At 38.1% G+C, this 26,544-nt stretch overlaps 1 protein-coding gene across 2 annotated transcripts in view; it reads left to right on the top strand.

Annotated features, from left to right (window-relative positions):
• porb (P450 (cytochrome) oxidoreductase b) overlaps positions 1–26,544 on the top strand; it is a 69,746-nt gene that overhangs the window by 7,985 nt on the left and 35,217 nt on the right. Inside the window, exons 2-3 of one of the 2 annotated variants that reach the window (XM_061919143.1) lie at positions 9,596–9,778; positions 24,130–24,178. In XM_061919143.1, the coding sequence (XP_061775127.1) occupies positions 9,597–9,778; positions 24,130–24,178 (231 nt within the window). In that variant the 5' untranslated portion in view covers position 9,596. Of the gene's footprint in view, positions 1–9,595; positions 9,779–19,564; positions 19,962–24,129; positions 24,179–26,544 lie in introns of those variants that run through there. The other variant, XM_061919144.1, reaches the window with a different exon arrangement.

Below are 26,544 nucleotides of genomic sequence, written 5' to 3'. Positions count from 1 at the left end.
GTTAAATGTTGTAGTATATCCTAAAAAGTCCCACTTGGAATAGTCGAGCTGTTTTACAAACAAAAACGACATACGAGGCTTTTGAGCAGTTCATTAAAGTTTTTGGGATTTTTTTTTTGCCATTTAATTTGTATACTGTTCCCCTTTATGTAATTATTTCCGGTTTTGATAAGAAGTGACAATATTTTTAAAAGTAGTTTTCCAAACATTAATTGTGGATTAATTGTCGCCTTCAAAAAAATCTGGCTTACAATAATATACCCCCACTTCCAAGGCTGACATGATAAATGTTAACTTTAATAGAGATCCTTCCAGCATCATACTCATTATTAGATATACTGTATTTTCCGGAATATAGAGTGCACCTGTATATAAGCCACACCCACTACATTTTTGAAAAATAACAATATTTTTATATATTAACTGCATTTGACTATAAGCCGTAAATATATACGTTGGAAAATTAGTTTTTGTAAATGTTTATTCACAGACCTTATTTTTTTTCCACACGGTTCCTGAAACACGACAGTAAAACGACTGATCAAATAAAACCAAAGTCATCGTCATGGACCCACTAACTACGAAAGCTTGCTTCCCAATCGGCTAAACAGACTCAATATCTCCACAGTGACATTTTTGTGACTTTACTGAGGAATTGGTGGAACTGAAACTATACAAAAAGAAAACCATTGTTACCTAATACCACTCGTACACGTGTTCGCATATTAGCTTATGCGAATGACGCTAGCTTCATCCTGGGGATAGGTTGATTGGCAACACTAAATTGGCCCTAGTGTGTAAATGTGAGTGTGAAAGTTGTCTGTCTACCTGTGTTGGCCCTGCGATGAGGTGGCGACTTGTCCAGGGTGTACCCCGCCTTCCGCCCGATTGTAGCTGAGATAGGCGCCAGCGCCCCCCGCGACCCCAAAAGGGAATAAGCGGTTGAAAATGGATGGATGGATGGGTCATTATGTTTGCATATTACAAGATTAAGGACTCCAATTTAAGGTGTGGTAGTGGGAACAAATATGGGATAAAAATAAATTGCATAATAATAAAGAAAAGAAAAATAAGAATTGAAATTACATTACAATAACTTGTACAAAAATATGAATGACAACACTACTACGGACATTACACATGGGGCGGTTCAGTAAGTATAAATTATTTTAGTTATATTGTAAAACTTGCAGTGTTCGGAATGATGAATGAAGAATCCTTTCGAGCAGAAACGCAATGGACGTTTTTACTTCCGATTCAAGGCATTAAAACAGCAGGTAAATTTTCAACCCTCAACATCTACAGTGAGCAAAATCGTCCTGAAGTTGGCGCCACAGCACAAAGAATAACACACCATTTCAGTGTCCCTGCTTGGGTTTAATGAAAACTGTTGAACACAAAACATTACACATGGGACGGTTCAGTAAGTATAAATTATTTTAGTTATATTGTAAAACTTGCAGTGTTCGGAATGATAAATGAAGAATCCTTTCGAGCAGAAACGCAACGGACGTTTTCACCTCCGATTCAAGGCATTAAAACAGCAGGTACATTTTCAACCCGCAAAATCTACAGTGAGCAAACTTGTCCTGAAGTTGGCGCCACAGCAGAAAAAATAACACACCATTTCAGTGTCTCTGCTTGGGTTTAATGAAAACTGTTGAACACAAAACGTTATGGCCGTTAGCGAAGAAAACGCCACACAATAGCCTCACCGTTTTATAAGCCACAGGGTCCAAAGCACGGAAAAAAAGTTGTGGTTTATACTCTGGAATTTACGGTAATCACTGCAAATTAGTATTAGGACACAAAACAATCACTTCTTAATCTACAATAAAGTATTAACAAATTGCAGAGGTAGAATTAGTCTCTTGCTAAAGACAAGTACCGTATTTTTCGGATTATAAATCGCAGTTTTTTTTCATAGTTTCATAGTGACTTATACTCTGGAGCGATTTATGTGTGAAATTATTAACACATTACCGTAAAATATCAAATAATACTATTTATCTCATTCATGTCGGAGACTAGGCGTATATCGGCAATCGTCACAAAAACACGTCAGCCAATAAAAATTTGGCGGTGGCGGGTCATGGCAGAAGTGCATTGTGAAAAAAAAGATGCTACCTGCTACTACTTCCGTACCTATGAAAATTGATCATTTCAACATTGGCGGTAATTTATAAAAACAGAGATTAGCGATTTAGGAGTGACGGATTGTTTGGTAAACGTATAGCATGTTCTATATGTTATAGTTATTTGAATGACTCTTACCATAAAATGTTACGTTAACATACCAGGCACTTTCTCAGTTCGTTATTTACGCGTCATATAACGTACACTTAGTCGACCTGTTGTTCACTATTCTTTATTTATTTTAAATTTCCTTTCAAATGTCTATTCTTGGTGTTGGATTTTATCTTCTTTTTTCTATCATTTTATTTTTATTGACATCCAGCATCAGACATTTCTATCCATTACATCATATTCACATACATTATATAGCTGTTGTCTGCCCTAAATGTCAAAAGTATTTTTTGATTATATCCTCATCATACCAACCCCCCCACGCCCCCAAAAAAAGAAATGAACAAAAAAAAAAAACAAAGTAGTATCTACAAATACATCAATTAAATAAACAAAACAAACAAAAAAAATTCATTGACAATAATGATAATAAACGGAAATAAAATAAATACAAACAGATACATATATACACACACATACATATATATATATATATATATATATATATATATATTTATATATATATATATATTTATGTATATATATATATATATGTATATTTATGTATGTATATGTATATATATATATATGTATATTTATGTATGTATATATATATATATATATATATATGTATATTTATGTATGTATATATATATATATATATATATGTATATATATGTATATATGTCTTGATTGGATTATCCAGAGAATAGTGCTCGATACCGTGGTAGAGCGCAATATGTAGGTGTGGGAAAAATCACAAGACTACTTCATCTCTACAGAACTGCTTCATGAGGGGTTCCCTCAAATCTCCTGATGATTGAGGGAACCCCTCATGAAACAGTTCTGTAGAGATGAAGTAGTCTTGTGATTTTTCCCACACCTACATATATATGTATATATATATGTATATATATGTATGTATGTATGTATGTATGTATATATGTATATATGTGTATATATATATATATATATATATATGTATGTATGTATGTATGTAATGTATATATATATATATATATATATATATATATATATATATATATATATATATATATATATATATATATATATATATATATATATATATATATATATATATATATATATATATATATATATATATATATATATATATATATATATATGTATATATATATGTATGTATGTATGTATGTATATATATATATATATATATATATATATATATATATATGTATGTATGTATGTATGTATATATATATATATATATATATATATATATATATATATATATATATATATATATATGTATGTATGTACACATATATATATATATATATATGTATGTATGTATGTATGTATGTATGTATGTACATACATATATATATATATACATACATATTCACATATAGGGAGTATTTTTTTATTTATTAATTTTTTTTAAAGCAGTGCGCTAATTCTAAACATGTAAGTCAGGCTCATGGTTGACCCAGTTTTCCCAGTATGAAGTAAATTTCTCCAATTTATAATTAGTAAAGGCACTTAGGTGTTGGATTTTATCAAATAAATTTCCCCAAAAAATGTGACTTACACTCTAGTGTGACTTGTATGTTTTTTTACTTCTTCATTGTGCATTTTCGGCCGGTGTGACTTATAACCTGGAGCGACATACAATCGGAAAAATACGATAAATGATTTGTGGATGCACAAAATACAAATAAAAAAAGTTAGTACGATGATTTTATAAGGAAACATGTGACCCAAAAAAAATTGTCATTGATATTGTGCTTTAAAAAGCCGGTTCAATTTTCAGTGAGGCACATCGCCATGGAAACCTTTCTCGGTCGACCTTAAGATAGGAGGACATCAAAACATAAAAAGATAGTCTGCCCACTCATTCGTTTATCTGTGCAGCTGATGTCCTTGGAAAGGTAATTCACTCGTGGGCAACAACATTTGAATAGAAACATTGTAATATCTTTAGACTTAAGAATAAGTATCTAACAAAAGATAACAAAATACAGAAAGTCTTTTCAATTGCCCGTCTTTGTAGCTCCAGAGGTTGATCATTATACTGTCGCACTTGAACCTGTAGCCTTACAACCCTCGAACTTGGACAAACCAAGAAATTGTCATGCAATGGCCTTCGAACAGATTGTACAATTTATTAGGTAAATAAAAATATGTTATTGCACTAACCACAGGTAAACAAAACCTTGTTTGATTATACAGCACATTCATAAAGGCTTGTTTTTTTTTACTGTAGTAACTTCTCTAATTGTGATTACAACCAATACAGAAGAAGAACACAAGGAGAACAGTTTTTGTATGGCTACATGTCCTACAAAGGCGTGTAAAATGTACATGTTTACCTGTGTCCTGTTCATTTGCAATGAACCTCAGGGACAGAACGTTGTTTTCCCCGCTAATTGAACTTCTGGGACAGCATTATACAAATAAGCTGCTATACTGTGGACACTGTAAAACATACCAGGTTAATGCCAATAAAAAAAAAATGTCAGTGTCTTTGATCAGTGCCCACTTATTATCCATAGGGATGGCTACATCCCACATTTGAACCAATAGCAGGGCTGTACGCTTAGCTTTTTCACTAGGAGCACAGGTGCCTCTAAATGGAAAAAAAATGTAGTAGTAGTGAATTGAAGTGAATTATATTTATATAGCGCTTTTCTCAAGTGACTCAAAGCGCTTTACATAGTGACACCCAATATCTAAGTTACATTTAAACCAGTGTGGGTGGCACTGGGAGCAGGTGGGTAAAGTGCCTTGCCCAAGGACACAACGGCAGTGACTAGGATGGCGGAAGCGGGGATCGAACCTGCAACCCTCAAGTTGCTGGCACGGCCGCTCTACCAACCGAGCTATACCGCCCCAGAAAAACACAGAAAATATTTTGCTACAATATGAAATGTCCTAAATCAGTGGTTCTCAAATGGAGGTACGCGTACCCTTGGGGGTACTTGAAGGTATGCCAAGGGGTATGTGAGATTTAAAAAAAAATAAATAAATAAATAAATAAATAGGGCTTCACGGTGGCAGAGGGGTTAGTGCGTCTGCCTCACAATACGAAGGTCCTGCAGTCCTGGGTTCGAATCCAGGCTCGGGATCTTTCTGTATGGAGTTTGCATGTTCTCCCCGTGAATGCGTGGGTTCCCTCCGGGTACTCCGGTTTCCTCCCACTTCCAAAGACATGCACCTGGGGATAGGTTGATTGGCAACACTAAATTGGTCCTGGTGTGTGAATGTGAGTGTGAATGTTGTCTGTCAATCTGTGTTGGCCCTGCGATGAGGTGGCGACTTGTCCAGGGTGTAGCCCGCCTTCCGCCCGATTGTAGCTGAGATAGGCGCCAGCGCCCCCCGCGACCCGGAAAGGGAATAAGCGGTAGAAAATGGATGGATTTTAAAGATAGCAACAACTCTAAAATCCTAAAAAATGCTATACGTTTACCAAACAATCTGTCACTCCTAATCGCTAAATCCGATAAAATCTTATACGTCTAGTCTCTTACGTGAACGAGCTAAATAATATTATTTGATATTTTACGGCAATGTGTTAATCATTTCACACATAAGTCGCTCGTGAGTATAAGTCGCACCCCCGGCCAAACTAAGAAAAAAACTGCAATTTATAGTCCGAAAAATAAGGTATATACCTGGTGAGATTGTGATTTTTTTTTTCCCAGTGCAGGAATGTTTGAAAACATTTTACATGAATGTAATGATATCTAAAGTTCTTTCAGGCTGTATTTTTGGAGTGAAATTTGTTGGCGAGCACACCTCATTCATTTTTGCACTGACTTATGCATTCATTTGATCACAGTAGTGGTTAAGGTATAAGAGCTTGTACGGACACAATAGATTGCATGATTAATTTAATTGTGTTCATGATTAATGCAATATTTTCTGTGATTAATCGCATTAATTAACTTGTTATTTTGACAGCCTTACTTCAAATATAAATGTGTAACAGTCAACATTTTTTAAAGCCTTTTAAAGAATGAATGAATGAATGAAATAAGTTTATTTCGGTCATATAATCAATCAAATCAATCAACCATTTTGTGTGATCAGTTTTACAGTACATGTTATATGTATACAATAATGCATATTTACACACGAAAGAAAAGAAAAAGAATGACCAAAAAAGGAATAGGCTGAAGCCAAAGCTTATATTTGCCTATCCTATACCTTCGCAGAAGATTAGATTGCCTGGAACATCAACGTTAAAAAAAAAAAAAAATCAAAAATCAATGGGATGAAAGTAATTGTTACTATATTTTATAATTTTCAATTCTTTCACCTTTCAATGTTTTCTTAAACCTTACCAAAGAAGGGCATGTCTTCAGCTCATCGTTGAGTTTGTTCCACCATTTAACTCCTAAAACTGTAATACATTTGTATTTTATATTTGTTCTCGCTTTACCTATTTCAAAAATCGATATCCCCCGTAAATTATAGTTTTCTCCTCTTAAATGAAATAGCCTGAGAATACAAGCTGGAAGGCTGTTGTTCTTTACTCGAAACATAATTTCCATTGTTTTTTAAAACACAATGTCTGAAAATTTTGATACATTTGAACTCATAAATAATGGATTGGTATGTTCATCGTAGCAGGCTTTGTGTATTATTCTAATTACCCTTTTTTGAAGTTTTATTATTGGGTCTATGTTTGTTTTATAAACTTTTCTCCAAATTTCAACACAATACGTTAAATATGGAAAAATAAAAGAATAATACAACATATGCAGAATGCCAACCATCACCACAAATAAGGACTTTGGAACAGTAATCTTCCTTTTTTAATAGTATAAAAAAGCATCACGAGTGTTGCCAGTGCCACACTACTCTGGTCCAAATGTCAACAATCAGATAGTACTTTATCAAAAGACCTGTGTCTGTGTTGGTTTTCTGCTGTGCCGTTTAGTGAGGCTGGCGTGCGAGCCTGTATTGTGCTGTGTAATTGTCCTGTTCGCTGGGAACACGCTAACGGGATCACTGAAAACCTCATTTGCATATGTTCAGTTACTGAACACGAAACATGAGCGTCCAGAGCACAAAGTCCTCTAGCACATGGGTGGTGGTTGGGTGTGCTGCTGTTATAGAAGCTCAGGTGTGCTGTTCTAGAAGCCCTACTAGAAGGTCTTTATTAACAGTAACATGCAAGATCATGAGTTAAAGCAATAGTCCGATAATTCATACACAAGAGTTGCCATTGTTTTGAGAAGTTGGCCACATCTGTTAGACATTAGAATGAACCACTTCTATGACAGCCTCCTTTCTACATACACCTACATTGTTTCCTTCTGCCATCTCCCTGAAGTAATAACTTTACAAATGCTCTTTTTTAGACTTTTTAAATAATATACATATGTTTGTGTGCGTATGTACATGTATATGTGTGTGGATATATGCATGTGTGTGTTTTTTATTTACAAACCCCGTTTCCATTTGAGTTGGGAAATTGTGTTAGATGTAAATATAAACGGAATACAATGATTTGCAAATCATTTTCAACCCATATTCAATTGAATATGCTACAAAGACAACATATTTGACGTTCAAACTACCATCCCATCCATTTTCTACCGCTTATTCCCTTTGGGGTCGCAGGGGGTGCTGGTGCCTATCTCAGCTACAATCGGGCAGAAGGCGGGGTACACCCTGGACAAGTCGCCACCTTATCGCAGGATGTTCAAACTTATAAACATTTTTTTTTGTTGCAAATAATCATTAACTTTAGAATTTGATGCCAGCAACACGTGACAAAGATGTTGGCAAAGGTGGCAATAAATACTGATAAAGTTGAGGAATGCTCATCAAACACTTATTTGGAACATCCCACAGGTGTGCAGGCTAATTGGGAACAGGTGGGTGCCATGATTGGGTATAAAAACAGCTTCCCCAAAAATGCTCAGTATTTCACAAGAAAGGATGGGGCGAGGTACACCCCTTTGTCCACAACTGCGTGAGCAAATAGTCAAACAGTTTAAGAACAATGTTTCTCAAAGTGCAATTGCAAGAAATTTAGGGATTTCAACATCTACGGTCCATAATATCATCAAAAGGTTCAGAGAATCAGGAGAAATCACTCCACGTAAGCGGCATGGCCGGAAACCAACATTGAATGACCGTGACCTTCGATCCGTCAGACGGCACTGAATCAAAAACCGACATCAATCTCTAAAGAATATCACCACATGGGCTCAGGAACACTTCAGAAAGCCACTTTCACTAAATACAGTTCGTCTCTACATCTGTAAGTGCAAGTTAAAGCTCTACTATGCAAAGCAAAAGCCATTTATCAACAACATCCAGAAAGGCCGCCGGCTTCTCTGGGCCCAAGATCATCTACGGTCTGACGAGTCCACATTTCAAATTGTTTTTGGAAATATTCGACATCGTGTCATCCGTATCAAAGGGGAAGCAAACCATTAGACTGTTATCGACGCAAAGTTCAAAAGCCAGCATCTGTAATGGTATGGGGGTGCATTAGTGCCAAAGGCATGGGTAACTTACACATCTGTGAAGGCACCATTAATGCTGGAAGGTACATACAGGTTTTGGAACAACATATGCTGCCATCTAAGCGCCGTCTTTTTCATGGACACCCCTGCTTATTTCAGCAAGATAATGCCAAGCCACATTCAACACGTGTTACAACAGCGTGGCTTCGTAAAAAAAGAGTGCGGGCACTTTCCTGACCCGCCTGCAGTCCAGACCTGTCTCCCATCAAAAATGTAAAATACGATAGCGGAGACCCCGGACTGTTAAACGACTGAAACTCTACATAAAACAAGAATAGGAAAGAATTCCACTTTCAAAACTCCAACAATTAGTTTCCTCAGTTCCCAAACGTTTATTGAGTGTTGTTAAAAGAAAAGGTGATGTAACACAGTGGTGAACATGCCCTTTCCCAACTACTTTGGCACATGTTGCAGCCATGAAATTCTAAGGTAATTATTATTTGCAAAAAAAAAATTAAGTTTGTGAGTTTGAACATCAAATATCTTGTCTTTGTAGTGCATTCAATTGCATATGGGTTGAAAAGGATTTGCAAATCATTGTATTCCGTTTATATTTACATCCAACACAATTTCCCAACTCATCTGGAAACATTGTTTGTGTGTATGTATATGTGTATGTATATATATATATATATATATATATATATATATATATATATATATATATATATATATATATATATATATATATACACACACATACATATGTATGTATACTGTGTATGTATGTGTACATTTATTTGTAGTTCCATACAGATTTCTTTAAACAGTTACATTTAGTTTGTTTATTTCAAATTTTCTCTCTGTTTTCCTAAAAATAGGATGGCAGACATGGACGCTGAGACCACCACCACCCACACACAGGCCATGACTGATGAGGACGAGCCCCTTTTCAGCAACCTTGACTTGTTCCTCTTCTCCCTGATCGTCGGCCTTGTCATCTATTGGTTCATGTCCCGCAAGAAGCCTGAATCCATTCCTGAATTCAAGAAGCTTGAAACAATGTGAGTGTTCTCTAAAAAAAAACTTCAAAACCTTTTTTTTTTTTTTTAAAGAAATATGAAAAGGTACTACCGCTTAATTATAACTTGCCAGATAAATTGATGATGCAAAATGATACTCACTGATTATAATTGCATTAGCATGATTTTCATTACTAGTGTCCCAATCTGATATATCCTATTATATTAGCTTGTGTCTTAAATGTCTAATACAAGCAGTCATGCAGTGGGTTTACTTGTGCAAAGCTGGACAGCCAGTTAACATCTATATCTTTAAATAATTTACTCTTTTCAAAGAAGACATGATGAACACAAAGTAGATACAAAGTTTCCCAAAAAGAAGCTTATTAGGAAGTATCCAGTAATAAGCGCATTTTTCTGCATTTTTATCTGCATTTTTCGACGTACTGGTTCATGAGCTTAGCTTTGATAGTGTCCACTAGGTGTCGCCATAAAACAGTTACCACTCCACCAACTCAGAGGCAATTCAGCAGTTTACCAGCTCATTATGTCAATAGCTGCAGTAGTGATCAATGCACTGCTGAAAGTAGTTCCTTATAATAACAATATCGCCAACAATTGGTCATTATTTAGGTCACAACATGTAACTGGAGTGTTGTTGGCCATTTTTGGATGTTCTGGATGCAATAGAAGCAATGTCTCCCATTAGCTTCATTGTTGGCGAGCTCAAACTTCCCGTAAATTACAAACCAGGATGCATAAAAAAATACCTATTTATTCTTGTCTTACATAGAAATTGTGAATGATCGGCAAAAGAAGTGCAGTTCCCCTTAAAAGACAGCATAAGTGGAAGTGAAATATTTTTATATAGCGCTTTTTCTCTAGTGACTCAAAGCGCTTTACTTAGTGAAACCCAATATCTAAGTTACATTTAAACCATTGTGGGTGGCACTGGGAGCAGTTAAGTCCATTTCAGATTGTTGATAATAAATAGGTTAGTGATCTACCATTTTTCTGTTTGACTCATTTCACTTGATAAAGCCTTTTATAACAATTCACCCTACAAAATAATGAAAGTATGTATATTTCGTGCTAATATCGATTTGGCTCAATATCTGTGTTTGCCAATACATAAGGCTCTATATTGTTGTGGAAATTAAAAAGTTGTACTGGGTCACCCTTAGTCATTACAGGACAATTACTCAAAACGATAACGTACAAACCCCAAAACCAGTTAAGTTGGCACGTTGTGTAAATGGTACATAAAAACCGAATACAATGATTTGCAAATCCTTTTCAACCTATATTCAATTCAGTAGACTGCAAAGACAAGATACTTCACGTTTGAACTGGAAAATGTCTTTTTTTTTTTTTTTTTTTTTTTTCAAAATATTAGCTCGGTTGGAATTGGATGCCTGCAACATGTTTAAAAAAAGCTGGCACAAGTGGCTCATCAAACACTTATTTGGTAACTCACACAGGTGAACGGGTGCTATGAATGGGTATAAAAGCGGCTTCCGTGAAATGCTCAGTCATTCACAAACAAAGATGGGGCGAGGCCCACCACTTTGTGAACTAATGCGTGAGCAAACTGTCGAACAGTTTAAGAACAACATTTCTCAACGAGCTTTTGCTAGGAATTTAGGGATTTCACCATCTACGGTCTGTGATATCATCAAAAAATTTCAGAGAATCTGGAGAAATCACTGCACATAACATTGAAATCCTGTGACCTTGGATCTCTCTCAAAAAGTAGCATCACCCACTGTTTGTGGTAGCTAAGATTCTATTAACAGCAGTTCATCTTCTGTATATTCAGCTTCAAAAAGACAAGGTTGGGAATCCTCATTTGTCCAAAAATAGCCATTTTTACCAAGTCTGCCATGATTAGAACACACACACATTAGTTGGTGGAAGTAGAACACATATTTTTTGTCAGAAGCTAGAAGTCTGTGGCGATGGGCAACCCAATGAGCCCAGGCAAGAAGTTCCAGTATTGTTTAAAATTACCAAAAATACAGAAAATAATGTGCATATTACATATTGTTATGAACATGTCTGTTACTACATTATAGTTATACTTGCACTGTGTATGTAACACGTTGATGGAGCGTTTTGACGTTGATTTTTAAGATTTTGAAGGCAACATGGGAGACTCCAAGTAGCATTATCTTGCTAGCATTTTATTATCTTTAGAATCCTAAAAATATGTCTCTCAAAATGATTGTGACTGATCGGCAAAATCCCCCCCAAAAAGTGCAGTTCCCCATTAAATGTTAAACATGGGTTGTGTTTTTTGTTAAGTTCGGGCTCCATTCTCTCATACATAAAGATGAATAAATAAAAACAAGCTGCACAATTGCACGGATTCTGGCCGTGCAGCATTCTGCCCCCGCGACTTACAAACCCCAGAAATTTGGGACGGCGTGGCGCAGTGGGAGAGTGGCCGTGCGCAACCCGAGGGTCCCTGGTTCAAATCCCACCCAGTACCAACTTCGTCACGTCCGTTGTGTCCTGAGCAAGACACTTCACCCTTGCTCCTGATGGGTGCTGGTTGGCGCCTTGCATGGCAGCTCCCTCCATCAGTGTGTGAATGTGTGTGTGAATGGGTAAATGTGGAAGTAGTGTCAAAGCGCTTTGAGTACCTTGAAGGTAGAAAAGCGCTATACAAGTACAACCCATTTATTTATCATTTATGTTGTGTAAATCGGAAATAAAAACAAAATACAATGATTTGCAAATACTTTTCAACCCATATTCAATTGAATAGACTCCAAAGACAAGATGCTTAACGTCAAACTGGAAAATGTTGTCATCTTTTACAAATATAAGCTCATTTGGAATTTGATGCCTGCTACATGTTTCAAAAAAGCTGGCACCAGTGGCAAAAAAGACTGAGAAAGTTGAGGAATGCTCATCAAACACGTATTTGGAACATCCCACTAATCAGGAACAGGTGGGTGCCACGATTGAGTCTAAAAGCAGCTTCCATGAAATGCTCAGTCATTCACACACAAGATTGATGGATTTATAGATTGACGTTCGCAATAGTAAAACTCCATGTTCACACAGCCAAAAAAAAGGCATCATGGCAAAGTCCGCCTTGTAAGTAGTGAGCTCGCCACCTGTGCCTCTCTTACACAGAGTGGGCGTGTCTGTAGGCTAGAGGGGAGAATACATATACAAGAAACGTGCGTAACTAAGTGTGTAAAAACAAAAAACAAAAAAACATCGGCTGCCTTTTCCCTTCTGTCAAAAGTGTGAAAGCTTTTCAGTCGGTGATTATATACACATTAATAGAAAATTAAATACAATGAATAGAATATGTAAATACAAATGAATGATAAATGAAACACTCTGCACACATACTCAATACAAAATCTTTATGAATAAGTGGGTAGTTATTTGTAGAAGACTATTCAGGGGCAAACATACCATTAGGGCAGCAGGCGTCGGCAACCCAAAATTTTGAAAAAGCCATATTGGACCAAAAAATACCCCCCAAAAATGTGTCTATAGCCTCCAAAAAGTAAAATCCTTGTATCCAATAAGTGTTCTAATGAAGACAACACATGATCTGTCTGTATTAGATATATTAGCTGACTATCAAAATGATTTTGTTGCAGGCTGACACAAATCTTTTGTTGACAGAAATGTTGAAATTTACTATTTGTTTTACACATTTTTACAACATTAGAAAACATGAGTAAAACAGAGGCTTCTCGGAGGGTGTGATAACTCCTTGAAATGACTGGTTTAGAATAGCCAAAGGTAAAGATGTGTATGTCCAAGTTAAAGGAAATGGGAGGCTGATTTCTTTTTGTGGATTTATTACAATCATTACAAGCTGGGTAGCATTTGCTGTGGTCTGGAACAACATGGCACACAAACAACTATCAGAAATGCAGCCAATATGAGACATGCAAATATAAATTACATACACAGAGGACATAAGTAAAGAAACTAAAATGAGCTCAAATATACCTTCAAACGAGGCATGATGATGCAATATGTACATACAGCTAGCCCAAATAGCATGTTAGCATGGATTAACTTGCTGTCCTGCACTGACTAAATATGCCTGATTACCACTCCAACAAGTCAATCACATCAACAAAGCTCACCTTTATGCATTCACGCACAGCATGAAAAGTTTGGTGGACAAAATGAGACACAGGAGGAGTGGCATAAAACACGTCTTTCTGTGGCAGCATCGGAGAAAGTTGTACATGTACACTAACTAGGATGAGTTCAAGGATCGCTGAAATTAGGACAAAACGGTGCTTGCCAAATACTCTCATCAGTGAAGCATGTATAACATAATAAACAGTGGGATTTCTAACAATTAGGTAGGTTTGTATCATGTTTGTCCTCCTACAGAAAATATCCATCCATCCATCTATTTCCTACCGCTTATTCCCTTTTGGGGTCACGGGGGGCGCTGGCGCCTATCTCAGCTACAATCGGGCGGAAGGCGGTGTACACCCTGGACAAGTCGCCACCTCATCGCAGGGCCAACACAGATAGACAGACAACATTCCCACTCACATTCACACACTAGGGCGAATTTAGTGTATATATTAAAACAAATATTTTTTTTTCTTTATCTTTTTGCATTTTCACACATTTCTGAAAGAGGTCCAGGGAGCCACTAGGGCGGCGCTAAAGAGCATGCACCTTTTTTTAGTTTGCACCGCAACTAAATTACATTCTGGGTCCTTCCACTCACAGCCAAGTTTTTGCGCTCACTCACTTCTAGAAACGAGGCAAAATGATGCAATATGTACATGCAGCTAGCCTAGATAGCACGCTAACATCAATTAGCTTGCAGTCATGCACTGACCAAATATGCCTGATTACCACTCCAATAAGTCAATAACATCAACAAAGCTTACTTTTGAGCATTCATGCACAGCATAAAACATTTTGTGGACAAAATTAGACAAAGGACTGGCATAAAACACGTCTTTCTGTAGCGGCGTCAGAGACATTGTACATGTAAACGAACTGTGGTGAGTTCAATGACCACCGAAATTAGTCGGACAAAACATCTACAAATACTCTCATCAGTGAAGCATGTTCATATAAACAGTGGGATTTCAAAAATTTAGGGAGGTTTGTGTAATGTTTGTTATCCTACAGAAACTGTAAATCTCATGTAAAAAATATACAACATAAAGTTGCAAGAAATACATCAATAATGAATAAAGCCAAATATGTTCTAGACCAAAAATCACTTTATATTCTCTACTGCTCACTAGTGTTACCATATCTGAGTTACTGTGTAGAAATATGGGGAAATAATTACAAAAGAACACTTCATTCACTAACAGTGTTACAAAAAAGATCAGTTAGAATAATACATAATGTTGGTTATAGAGAACATACAAACCCTTTATTCATTGAATCAAAGATACTGAAATTCCACGACATAGTGGAATTGCAAACAGCTAAGATTATACACAAAGCAAACTATAACCTGCTTCCCAAGAATATACAACAATTCTTCTCAACAAAAGAAGAGAAATATAATCTTCGAGAAAAATGTAATTTAAAACATTTGTATGCACGTACAACACTTAAGACCTTCAGTATATCAGTATGTGGAATTAAATTATGGAATGGATTAAGCAAAGCAATCAAACAATGTACTAATATGATCCACTCCAAGAAACTCTTCAAACTGGAAGTGATTACAAAGTACAAAAATGAAGAACCATGTGATAAACATTCTGATTTTACTCACCCATTCATTCTCAAAATAATCTGACTTATCTCATCGTATGGAATAAAACTTACTTCACCAATTATTTATTTATTTGTATTGTGATTACTTATTACTTATGGAGTATACATTGTGAATACATTGAGAACAGGAAGTGAACAAATGTTTTAGCAACTGTTATGTAAAGAAAAGGGGTAAGATTAAATAAGCTCTGCTTCTTCCTACTCCTTTTCGAACATGTTGAAAAGAGAAACTGGAAATTGTGATGTTGCATGTTCGAAATAAACTCAAACTCAAACTCAAACCATATTAAAACCAAAATTGTTTTTTTTACTCATTTTTTTCCATTGTCATACATTTTTGAAAAATCTCCATGGAGCCATTAGGGCGGCGCTACGGCTCGCCGACCCCCGCATTAGGCAAACACAGGCAGTTAACCGGGGCCCCAAAACGCCACATGAATACGATTTATAAAGATGCATTATATTTAAAATACATATTTATTTATTTTTGTTTCAATTTGTGGGCTTAAAAATACACCAAAAGGCTCAATCAATCATGACTGTTTCGACAGCTTCCCCTTTCTTCTAACGCTATGGACTCATACGTGACTGCGGAGGACGTTCGGAAACACTTATTATTAGCGCAGTTTTGATAATTAGTTACATATAAAAATAAGGCACAGAAGAGGAGAAGGCGAGAAATAATCGATTTTTACTCAAACTTTTTGAGAATTAGATATACACATAAAAAAAGGCGCAGTAGAGGAGAAGGCGAGAGATAATCGATTTTTAGTAAAACTTTTTGAGAATTAGTTACATATATGGAGTGCCATCTCCGGGTTGGGGAGGAGACCCTGCCCCAAGTGGAGGAGTTCAAGTACCTAGGAGTCTTGTTCACGAGTGGGGGGAAGAGTGGATCGTGAGATCGACAGGCGGATTGGTGCGGCGTCTTCAGTAATGCGGACGTTGTATCGGTCCGTTGTTGTGAAGAAGGAGCTGAGCCGGAAGGCAAAGCTCTCAATTTACCGGTCGATTTACGTTCCCATCCTCACCTATGGTCATGAGCTTTGGGTCATGACCGAAAGGATAAGATCACGGGTACAAGCGGCCGAAATGAGTTTCCTCCGCCGTGTGGCGGAGCTCTCCCTTAGAGATAGGGTGAGAAGCTCTGCCATCCGGGAGGAGCTCAAAGTAAAGCCAGATGAGGTGGTTCGGGCATCTGGTCAGGATGCCACCCGAACGCCTCCCTAAGGATGTGTTTAGGGCACGTCCAGCTGGTAGGAGGCCACGGGGAAGACCCAGGACACGTTGGGAAGACTATGTCTCCCGGCTGGCCTGGGAACGCCTCGGGATCCCCCGGGAAGAGCTAGACGAAGTAGCTGGAGATAGGGAAGTCCGGGCTTCCCTGCTTAGGCTGCTGCCCCTGCGACCCGACCTCGGATAAGCGGAAGATGATGGATGGATGGATGGAGTTACATATAAAAAAAAAGGCGCAGTAGAGGAGAAGGCGAGAGATAATCGATTTTTACTAAAACTAGCCAAGGTGTCAACAGTCAAGCATTTTTTTAAGTGACACTGAATTAGGTGTTGGACAACAACAGCAGCGTTTCAGCTGTAGGATGCAGAGCTGTAGTGGAGTGTGACACTTTGTCACAAATAAGTGAGTGTTAAAGCCCTCCAAATAGTGAAGTATCGTAACCGAGGACATTGTAACATGGAGTGCAAGAGAAGGAGACGCTTGAGAGGCACTTTTCAGTTGCCAACAGCCTCGTCAAGAGGGGCCTTGTTCCCACGCGACCACCTTCAGGAGCTTCTTTCCACGCACTTGCGGCCTTCACAATAATAATGCTGTACGTCACATCCGGTCCAACTGTGCAGACTTAAAAATGGTCTCTGATAAAAGGTCATAGTTTCTCTCAATAACTGTAAAACTTGGCATAAAAAATGCTAAAATGATCAATATGCAGCTCGCCTGGTAGTGTCTAGCAACCAATGGTAAATTGCAATACATTTAGACGTTATGCTGTATTTTTGGGAAAGTGTGGTTGTAATGAAAGAAGATAATCTAAGAAGGCACTATGAAACGTCTAAGAAAGACAAAGACAAGAATATGGACACGGAACAAAGGCTACAGTGGAAGAATTAAATCAAAGTCTTAAGTCTCGGCAGGCTCTGTTCATTAAAGCCACATTGATAACTGACACCATGTTTAATTATAATTGTAGTTCTTCAATGATGATAAATGAATGTGTTGTGACAGTATGCGGATTTCAACAATGCGGCGGTTTGTGGAAACAATTGGTTGCTTTTCCAAACATTTTTCATAAACTGCCAAATATATACTAAACATGAAGTGCTTAAAGTTTAATGGCTTTGTACAAAAACTGGGACAAAGTCTAAGTTCAATGTGTTCTTCATTGTGTAGCAATTTTTTCCTCAGCGTTTTCAACTTATGTCAAGTGTTTTGACAAGAGGATTATTTTTAGTATGTACATTTTCAGAATGTACTTGTTCTATTTTTGGCCAAAGTTGTAATTATCTGCTGCCCGGATCATATTATGTTTTGGTTGTGAGTTTTTCTTGTATCGTACTCTGCTAATGTTTACCTTAGTTGCTGGTTTGTTCTGTTACCATAGTTTCTGATTTGTTCCACCTGCTACTTGTTTCCTGACGCGCACCTGTGTTTGTTGATTACTTCCTTATTTAAGCCTGCCTTCTCCCGTCGTTCCACCTTGGTCCTTTGTTTGGGGTAAGCAACACTCACGTTGATGTTTCTAGTTCTGGTCTCTGTGCTAAGTATTTCCTTTGCTTCCCGTGCGTTCGGAACGCTGCCCTTTAACCTCTCAATTCCGTGCTAAGTACTAGCCTTAGCTTCCCGTGCGTTCGGCACACTTTTCTTTTGTTGATTTTTGTCTGTTTTGTACCAGTGTTGTTATTTTCTGGATAGAATCAAGCCCTTACCTGCAAGTCCTGTCCGACTGGTCCTTTGCATCCCGGGGTTGAATAAAACACGCATCACAATGCGCTTCCCAAGTGATAAAAGTAAGACAAAGAAAAGAATCTGAAGTTGTCTTTATTTTTAAGTTATTATGCCGTGATTTTACCAGTCTGACCCGCGTGGGAATAGATTATCATTCATGCGGCCCTTTCAGCTAAAATGAGTTTGACCCTCCTGGTCAACGCAGTGCTGCAACACCTGCAGTGAGCGAACTGGTCCAAAAGATGGCACCATAGCACAATCATTAACACACCTATTCAGTGTCTTTGCTTGTTTTTTGTAAACTATTTGCATTATGGCCGTCAGCGGAGAAAAATGCATTAATTAGCCGCACCATTTTATGAGGCCGCAGGGTTCAAAGCATAGGAAAAGTTGATGTTAACAGTCTGGAATTTACGATAGGCTGAGCGACTGAAGAAACTGTTGAGTTTGTAAGATCTTGACCTCGCATAAATACCACAGGGATGACCATGGAGAAGTCTTTTATGCTATATGTGCAGAGGCAGGGTTACAGGAAGGAGGCATAAAATGAAAGCCTGCTCTCCCCCTATTTAAGAGAGTGATGATTACCTAAGTGTTTCGAAGGGGGCGTAGTCTTCCATGTATTTCCTGTGCTTTTGTTTTTGGCCCTGAACTCACGAGAAGGCGGTGAGCCAAGCGTCTTTTGTGAGGCCTCTCCAAAGGTGGAAAGTTGAGGCGAAAGACAAGCAACCCTTTCTTTCCCCCCCAGTTACTTTTCCCCCCAATGTTTCCCCTCTTCCCTGCCTTTTTTTCTTTTGTGCGTGTGCGCGTCAGCCGAACCACTCTGCCATTGGAGCAGGGCCTTGTCACAAATGGAATCCTTTTATGATAAATGTAGTTGCCATAGCAATGGCATCCCCCTCTCTTCTCCAGCGAGGTGGGGGCTTGGAGGAAACAAAAAAAAAACTACCATTCAGCCTCCCCCCCCTCCCTGCTCCGTCAGTGGTCGAGGGGCTTTGGTTAGTTGACTAGCCAAATCCTCGGAATGGATCTTGTAGACTTTTTCGTGCCTAACACCTTTCAGGCTGGAGAGGAAAAGGGGGCGGGGATGAGGGAGAGAGGTATTTTCAGCCCCAGAGTGGTTCAGTGTGTGTCGGCGCGAGTCAAAAGTGCGGGGTCTGCAGCTCTGCTACATTTTATGGGAAAGTCAGTTTCCCACCATTGTGTCCAGGCACTGACAGGGCTCGTGCTGTTGTTGAGGACTATGAGAAACAGACGTAACAGGATTCCGGGAGCAGCACAGGAAGAGACCGAGTTCAGATAATGTTGGAGCCGGTGAGGTAGAGGCAGACCTCTCTTTGTGGAGCTTTTCAGCGTCTTTCTGGACCAATCTTGTGGTCGTCAAGTGTCGACAACCTGCTTTTTGAGGCGTGCGGCGGTTCCTTGCCAACGGCGATAGTGGCTGTGCTGAGTTGCAGGGCTACATGCCATGGGCTGTGTTTTCTCCCTGCCAGAGGACAGGAGAGATGCTGCCGAGAGGTTAGTAACCTGCTTGCTATAACCGATGCTTCGTTTATACCTCATAACGCACTTTGACGTGCATATCGGTGAAACCGATTTGGTTTCTCCCCAATGTTTTGCAGAAAGTTGCAGAACAGATAATGGAAAAAAATATTTTTGGCCACACAATGTAGTGTTCAGCCTGATGCATTGAAAAAGAAAAACATAGCTTACACAAGACTCACGTGGTCACACTGGGCATGGGTCCGTGAGCTTGTTCGACTAAACACCAAAATGGTTTAAAAACATGTTTCTCCATGCTCGGTTTCACACACGGGTGTCAAAAGTTCTAACTCGACCCAAGAAAAAAATGAAAAATACTTTTAGGTTTCCGCTGTGTTTTGTGACAGAGAGACACAAGAATGTTAAGGGAGAGAGAGGAGAGCTCGAAAGCAAAATGTTTTAGCTGGCTGCAGCACAACAAAAATTGGGGTTTTTGTTCAAGAACTTTCTCCAGACAACACTAGTTTCCCCCCGTGTGCTCAGTTGGTTACATCAGTGCAGACATTTCCCTAGACCATCTGAGATAACGTTGTAGAAGTCTCTGTTAAATCTCCCAGGAATGCATTAGCTTGAGGGCAGACGTCTGCTTTTACATTTCAATCCGGAGTACAAGTGTTAACCACAGGAGCCTCTTTTATGGTGTTTGGCCTCCAATACTCACGTCTGAGTTGTAATTGGTTCCTTAAGTTTTAAGGCAATTTGGCTAAGCTGGGCATTCTGGATAAATGAGGATTTACAAGCATTATACATGTCCAATTGAAGGCCAGCAAATCTCCTTAAGTACGGTATTTTCTGGACTGCTATAAGCTGCATTTTTGAAGAAAAATAGTGTTTCCATATATTAGCTGCACCAGACTATAAGCCATTGTGAAATTAGTTATCTACACAGAAAGATTTTGTAAATGTTACATACCTTTTTAATAGTTTCCAAACGATGTCTGTCACACGGCAGTAAAACAGCTGATCAATCAGCTAAACAGAACATCTTTGTAAATTTGCCGAGGGATTTACAGGATTGATACAATACGAAAAGAATGGCATTGTAAGTTAATAATACTAACACAGACATTCACTAGCTAATACTCGCTACTCCAACTTCATTACATCACAATAACACATAGAAGTATGCATGAAAACACTCCTGCAGTCATCACACATGGGACGGTTTAGTAAGTAAGAATTGTTTTAGTTGTATTGTAAACCTTACAAAGTTGCTTGGTGTGATGAATGAAGAATCCATACGAGTAGAAACACTATGGAAAATTAGAAGACGGAAAGGCACTTGTACTTCCGGTTCAAAGTTTTAATCAGCAGGAAACACTGTAGCCATTCACCCAGCAGCACGTGCAGTGAGAGAATTTGTCCGAAAGATAGTGCCATAGCACAAAAATTAACATGATTTGCATGAGTTTTATGAAAAATCCATAAATTAACCACACTGTTTTATAAGCCGGATGGTTCAAAGCGTTGGAAAAAAGTCAGGCTCTTACAATATTTTATATTGTTTCAGATTAGCTGGTGGATGACATGATTGATATAAAAGCAAGTATCAGAAGACTAGTTAAAGCAAGGCAAACACATTTTTTTCACACCACCATCTCAAGAAGGGACCTCTTTGCTCCAAACATAACTTAAGGTTAAGGGCTTGAAAGATGGCGACTGAAAGAGGAGAAGCTGACCTACATGACCACAGACATGGGTGGGCACCTTGAAGCTCTATAAACTGCTTCCAGCCTTCTTTTGGGGGAAACTGAAACAGAACATAAATAAACAGGTGTAAAAAAAAAGAAGCTTGTTTCGAATTAATCGTGATTCTTTTTTGTAACGATTTGTAATCAATTTATATATAGGGTTCAATATGATGTTGGTCCACCTTTTTACAACTATTACTCATTCAACTCTTCTGGGAAGGCTGTCCACAAGGTTGCGAAGTGTGTTTATTTTCAACCATTATTCCAAAAGTGCATTGGTGAAGTCACACACTGATGTTGGTCGAGAAGGCCTGGCTCTGTCTCTGTTCTAAAACATTCCAAAGGTGTTCTATCGGGTTCAGGTCAGGACTCTGTGCAGGCCAGTCAAGTTCATCCACACCAGACTCTGTCATCCATGTCTTTGTGGACCTTGCTTTGTGCACTGGTGCACAGTCATCTTGGAAGAGGAAGGGGCCCGCTCCAAACTGTTCCCTCATTGTTGGGAGCATGGAATTGTCCAAAATGTTTTTGGTATCCTAGGGCATTCAAAGTTCCTTTCACTGGAACTAAGGGGCCAACTCCTAAAAAACCACCCCACACCATAATTCCTCCTCCACAATGCGGTCCGAAATGTACCGTTCTCCTGGCAACCTCCAAACCCAGACTGGTCTATCAGATTGCCGATGGAAAAGTGTGATACTGTGTAGAACTCTGGGGAACCACTTTTAAAACCATAATTAATGATGTTGTTTTGCTGCAAAAAAAAGCTGTACGGCTAATAAACAAAGCAGGATATTATGACCATACCCATCCATTATTTGTTAAATCAAAACTTATGAAATTCCAAGATATTGTTTGTTATAAAATAACACAGATAATGTTCAAAGCAAAAATAAATACTCTTCAAGAAGGAATTCAAAAATACTTCTCTCTACAGACCAGCAAATGCAATCTAAGAGATGAATCTAAGTTTATTTTACCAAAAGCAAGATTAGTTGTTAAACGTAGATGTTTATCCTTTCTCGGTGTTAATTTGTGGAATTCTGTTGGTAAAGAAATAAAAATGAGTGACTCAGTATTTAATTTCAAAAAGAACATGTCACAATGTATTTTAAAAAGTTATGTGAACTAGAAATTTATGTTTGTTTGGTTAAATGTTGTATTTAGAAGGTATGTATGTTTAACTTTTTACAAAAAAGTGTATGTGTGTAAGTACATATTTTTGTATTATTTGTTGAAGGGCAACTTAAATGTAAATGCTGAATGACTATATTTCTCTTTGTATTACAAAATTATTAGAAAAGGTAACCTAATTGAATGTAAAAAAATTTATGTTGGGCATATAAGCTTTTCTGCTTCTGCCTGTTTCAGTCATGTTATTCATTTTTGAATCGTGATCCATGTTTGAATATGTTTTTGTTAGACTGAAAATAAACTGAACTGAAAAACTGATTCATCATTTAAGATAACGCATCTCCACTGCTCTAGAGTCTAGTGGCAACGAGATTTACACCAATGCATCAACGCTTTGCATTGGACCTGTTGATGTATGGCTTAGATTCAGCTGATCGGCCATGGAAACCCATTCCATGAAGCTCTCTGCGTAGTGTACGTGGGCTAATTGGGTGGCCACGTGAAGTTTGGAGCTCTGTAGCAACTGACTGTGCAGAAAGTCTTTGCACTCTGCGCTTTGGAGCCCTCTCTGTCAATTTACGTGACCTACCACTACGTGGCTGAGTTGCTGTTGTTCCCAAACTCTTCCATTTTCTTACAATAAAGCCCACCGTTGACTTAAGAATATCTAGGAGCGAGGAAATTTCATGACTGGATTTGTTGCACAGGTGGCATCCTATGACAGGTCCACGCTAAAAATCACTGAGCTCCTGAGCATGGCCCATTTTTTTCACAAATGTTTGTAGAAACAGTCTCCATGCCTAAGAGCTTGATTTTATACACCTGTGGTTGGGCCAAATACTTTTGTCAGTATAGTGTATCTTCATATGTTATCATGCCTACCATTATACACCCTTTTTTTTAACACCGTCATGTTCATTCCTCAATGCAGCTGCACCCTCAGCCCCTGTGATTCTGAATTAAGCGGCACTACCTTTTATTTTGCTGTATTACCTCAGTTTGCTTCTGATGTCTGTTGCTTTGATATGAGCACATCCTTTTGTCACTTACTGCTTTGGTTGTCTGCTACTGAACAACAGTGTGGTATGGTCTGTAGTGATAAAATATCGCTCATAACTTGTTGCAATGATGTAATCTGCTAAATTATTAACTATTGTGTGTATGTAAGTGTGTATATATATGTATATATATATATTTTCTTTAAAAATGTTTTCATTACAAAATATCTGAATCATATTATTGCACATTTCCCCAGAGCATTGTTTATGCATGCCTTCGTCAATGTTATCCTAATACGTTCGACATGTTTTGCCTTCCAGAGCGCCCACAACGAGAGAGACGAGTTTCATTGAGAAAATGAAGAAAACGGTAAGTTCTGTTGATTCCAACAATGTCGTGTTGAAGATCATTAATGTTAATAATGATGTCCATTGGTGGTAACATTAAAGCAATGTAGTGGGGCCAAAGTAGCTCAGTCAGGTACTTTTGGGGGGATTTTTGCCCACCATCCACAATTCTTATGAGACAAGAACATGCAGGCCTTCCCTTTTTCTGTGAAATTTAGTAAAAAAAAAAAAAAGGGATACGACAGTTTCCAATTATAAAGCACTCTATTTTGGTCATTTTAAGCATTTCTGTAACTTCTTTCCAAGGCACATTGTTTTGACATAGATTGGTGGCAATGCTCTCTGTGGAAAAAAATGGCAACCACATTGGGGAAGAGAGCAATTTCTGTGTTTGCTACCACTAAAGGCAGAATCGGTGAAAGCCTTGGACCGTTATCACGTAGCACTATTGCTAGATGTTTCAAATAAAAACAAAAAACAGCATCTTACACCGGAATGTTGACTGATGGGATGGTTGTATCTTTCAGTACCGGTTCTCCTTGAGCTGCAAAATTCCAAATAACCCTCATTCCTCAGATAAAAAAATGCTTCACTGGCCTTGTGCTGCCTTTTTGTTGTTGAGAGCCATATAATATAAAGTTAATAGCACCAGGCTTTTTAAAGTTAACCAACTTTTCGGCTTGGTACCACAACCTCCTGCTATATAGGTGAGATGCATGATTTACACTCCAAGGCATTCTTAACTTTTTAAGCCCAATGTTTCCACTACAGAGGGCCCCACTCAAATATTAACACTGAATCAGTAATTTTACTGTTGATTTTAATCGATTTCAATAAATATATCTAACCTTCTTTATAGCTTAACATGATAAACCTTGTCAAATGATGTAAAACCATGTGTGTTAATCACCAAAAATATGATCAAGACTTAGGTCAGGCTGATTAGAAAAAAAAAATACTAATCATTCTTACTGCAAAAATAGGAACTTGTGAAACTGATGAAAAATAAATTGACATACAATTTACACAGTACTAAAATATATACAGTATATTCTAGTTTAAAAATAGTAAATATTAATGTTTCTTAAACTAAAATTGAATTGCAAATGAAAATACAGCTTTCACCAATGTAGTCATAATTTTTGCGCTTAAGGAATTCCAATAAGGGGCTTCACGGTGGGAGAGGGGTTAGTGCGTCTGCCTCACAATACGAAGGTCCTGCAGTCCTGGGTTCAAATCCAGGCTCGGGATCTTTCTGTGTGGAGTTTCCATGTTCTCCCCGTGAATGTGTGGGTTCCCTCCGGGTACTCCGGCTTCCTCCCACTTCCAAAGACATGCACCTGGGGATAGGTTGATTGGCAACACTAAATTGGCCCTCGTGTGTGAATGTGAGTGTGAATGTTGTCTGTCTATCTGTGTTGGCCCTGCGATGAGGTGGCGACTTGTCCAGGGTGTACCCCGCCTTCTGCCCGATTGTAGTTGAGATAGGCGCCAGCGCCCCCCGCGACCCCAAAAGGGAATAAGCGGTAGAAAATGGATGGATGGATGGAATTCCAATAAGACTTTCGCTCAACACTTCCACATTACTGCCACAAGTGGTGGAAAGTGTATTGCAACTGAGGCCCATACAGCTGAGAACCAGATATTTTTGGCAACCCTCGAGGGCGTGCTCGCTTCCCAACAATGGACCCTGGTTCCGTGGTTAAGAAACATTGAGCTAAGAATTAACTTTGCTTCACTCAAAGGCGTTACAGAATCAGCTCAAGCTTCCTTTTTTATTTTATGGCGGGTCGCAGCCAACGTTATTGGCGTCTCAAGGTGGCTGCTCGCGAGTGGTCAGGGGAGCAGTGTGAGCAAGTGTGTTGTGATGCCAGAAAAAGTAGTTCTTCTGTGTTATCTCTTACAATAACAATGCGTTTATAGCTTGGCTAATATGCAGGCCGAGGCATGTAAATGAAGTTTGGCGATTTTCCAAAGTTTTTAACACACCTTATATGCAGAACAGATTAATCCATTTATTTGCATTGTAAGCTGCCTCCTACTAGCAGCTTTTCACTATTTAGAACGCACATAAAGAGAAATACATGTGTGTTCTTGTCTTTTTTATAGGGATTGTTGATGATGGAAAAAATTTACAAAAAAGTGAAGTCTCCTTTAAGGACTAGATTAAAATTGGTATGTGTACCACTTCGGGTACGCAAAAGAATCACATGATTAAAGTTTATTCAGAGTTTTTCTGTTCAAACTGTGTGTAATGCAATACAAAAATATTAAATATACTTCAATCAATCAATCAATGTTTATTTATATAGTCCTAAATTACAAGTGTCTCAAAGGGCTGCACTAGCCACAACGACATCCTCGGTTCAGAGCCCACATAAGGGCAAG

Source organism: Nerophis ophidion, linkage group LG13 (genome assembly GCF_033978795.1).
Source record: "Nerophis ophidion isolate RoL-2023_Sa linkage group LG13, RoL_Noph_v1.0, whole genome shotgun sequence".
NCBI lineage: Eukaryota > Metazoa > Chordata > Actinopteri > Syngnathiformes > Syngnathidae > Nerophis > Nerophis ophidion.
This window is presented reverse-complemented; position numbering and strand designations above follow the sequence as displayed.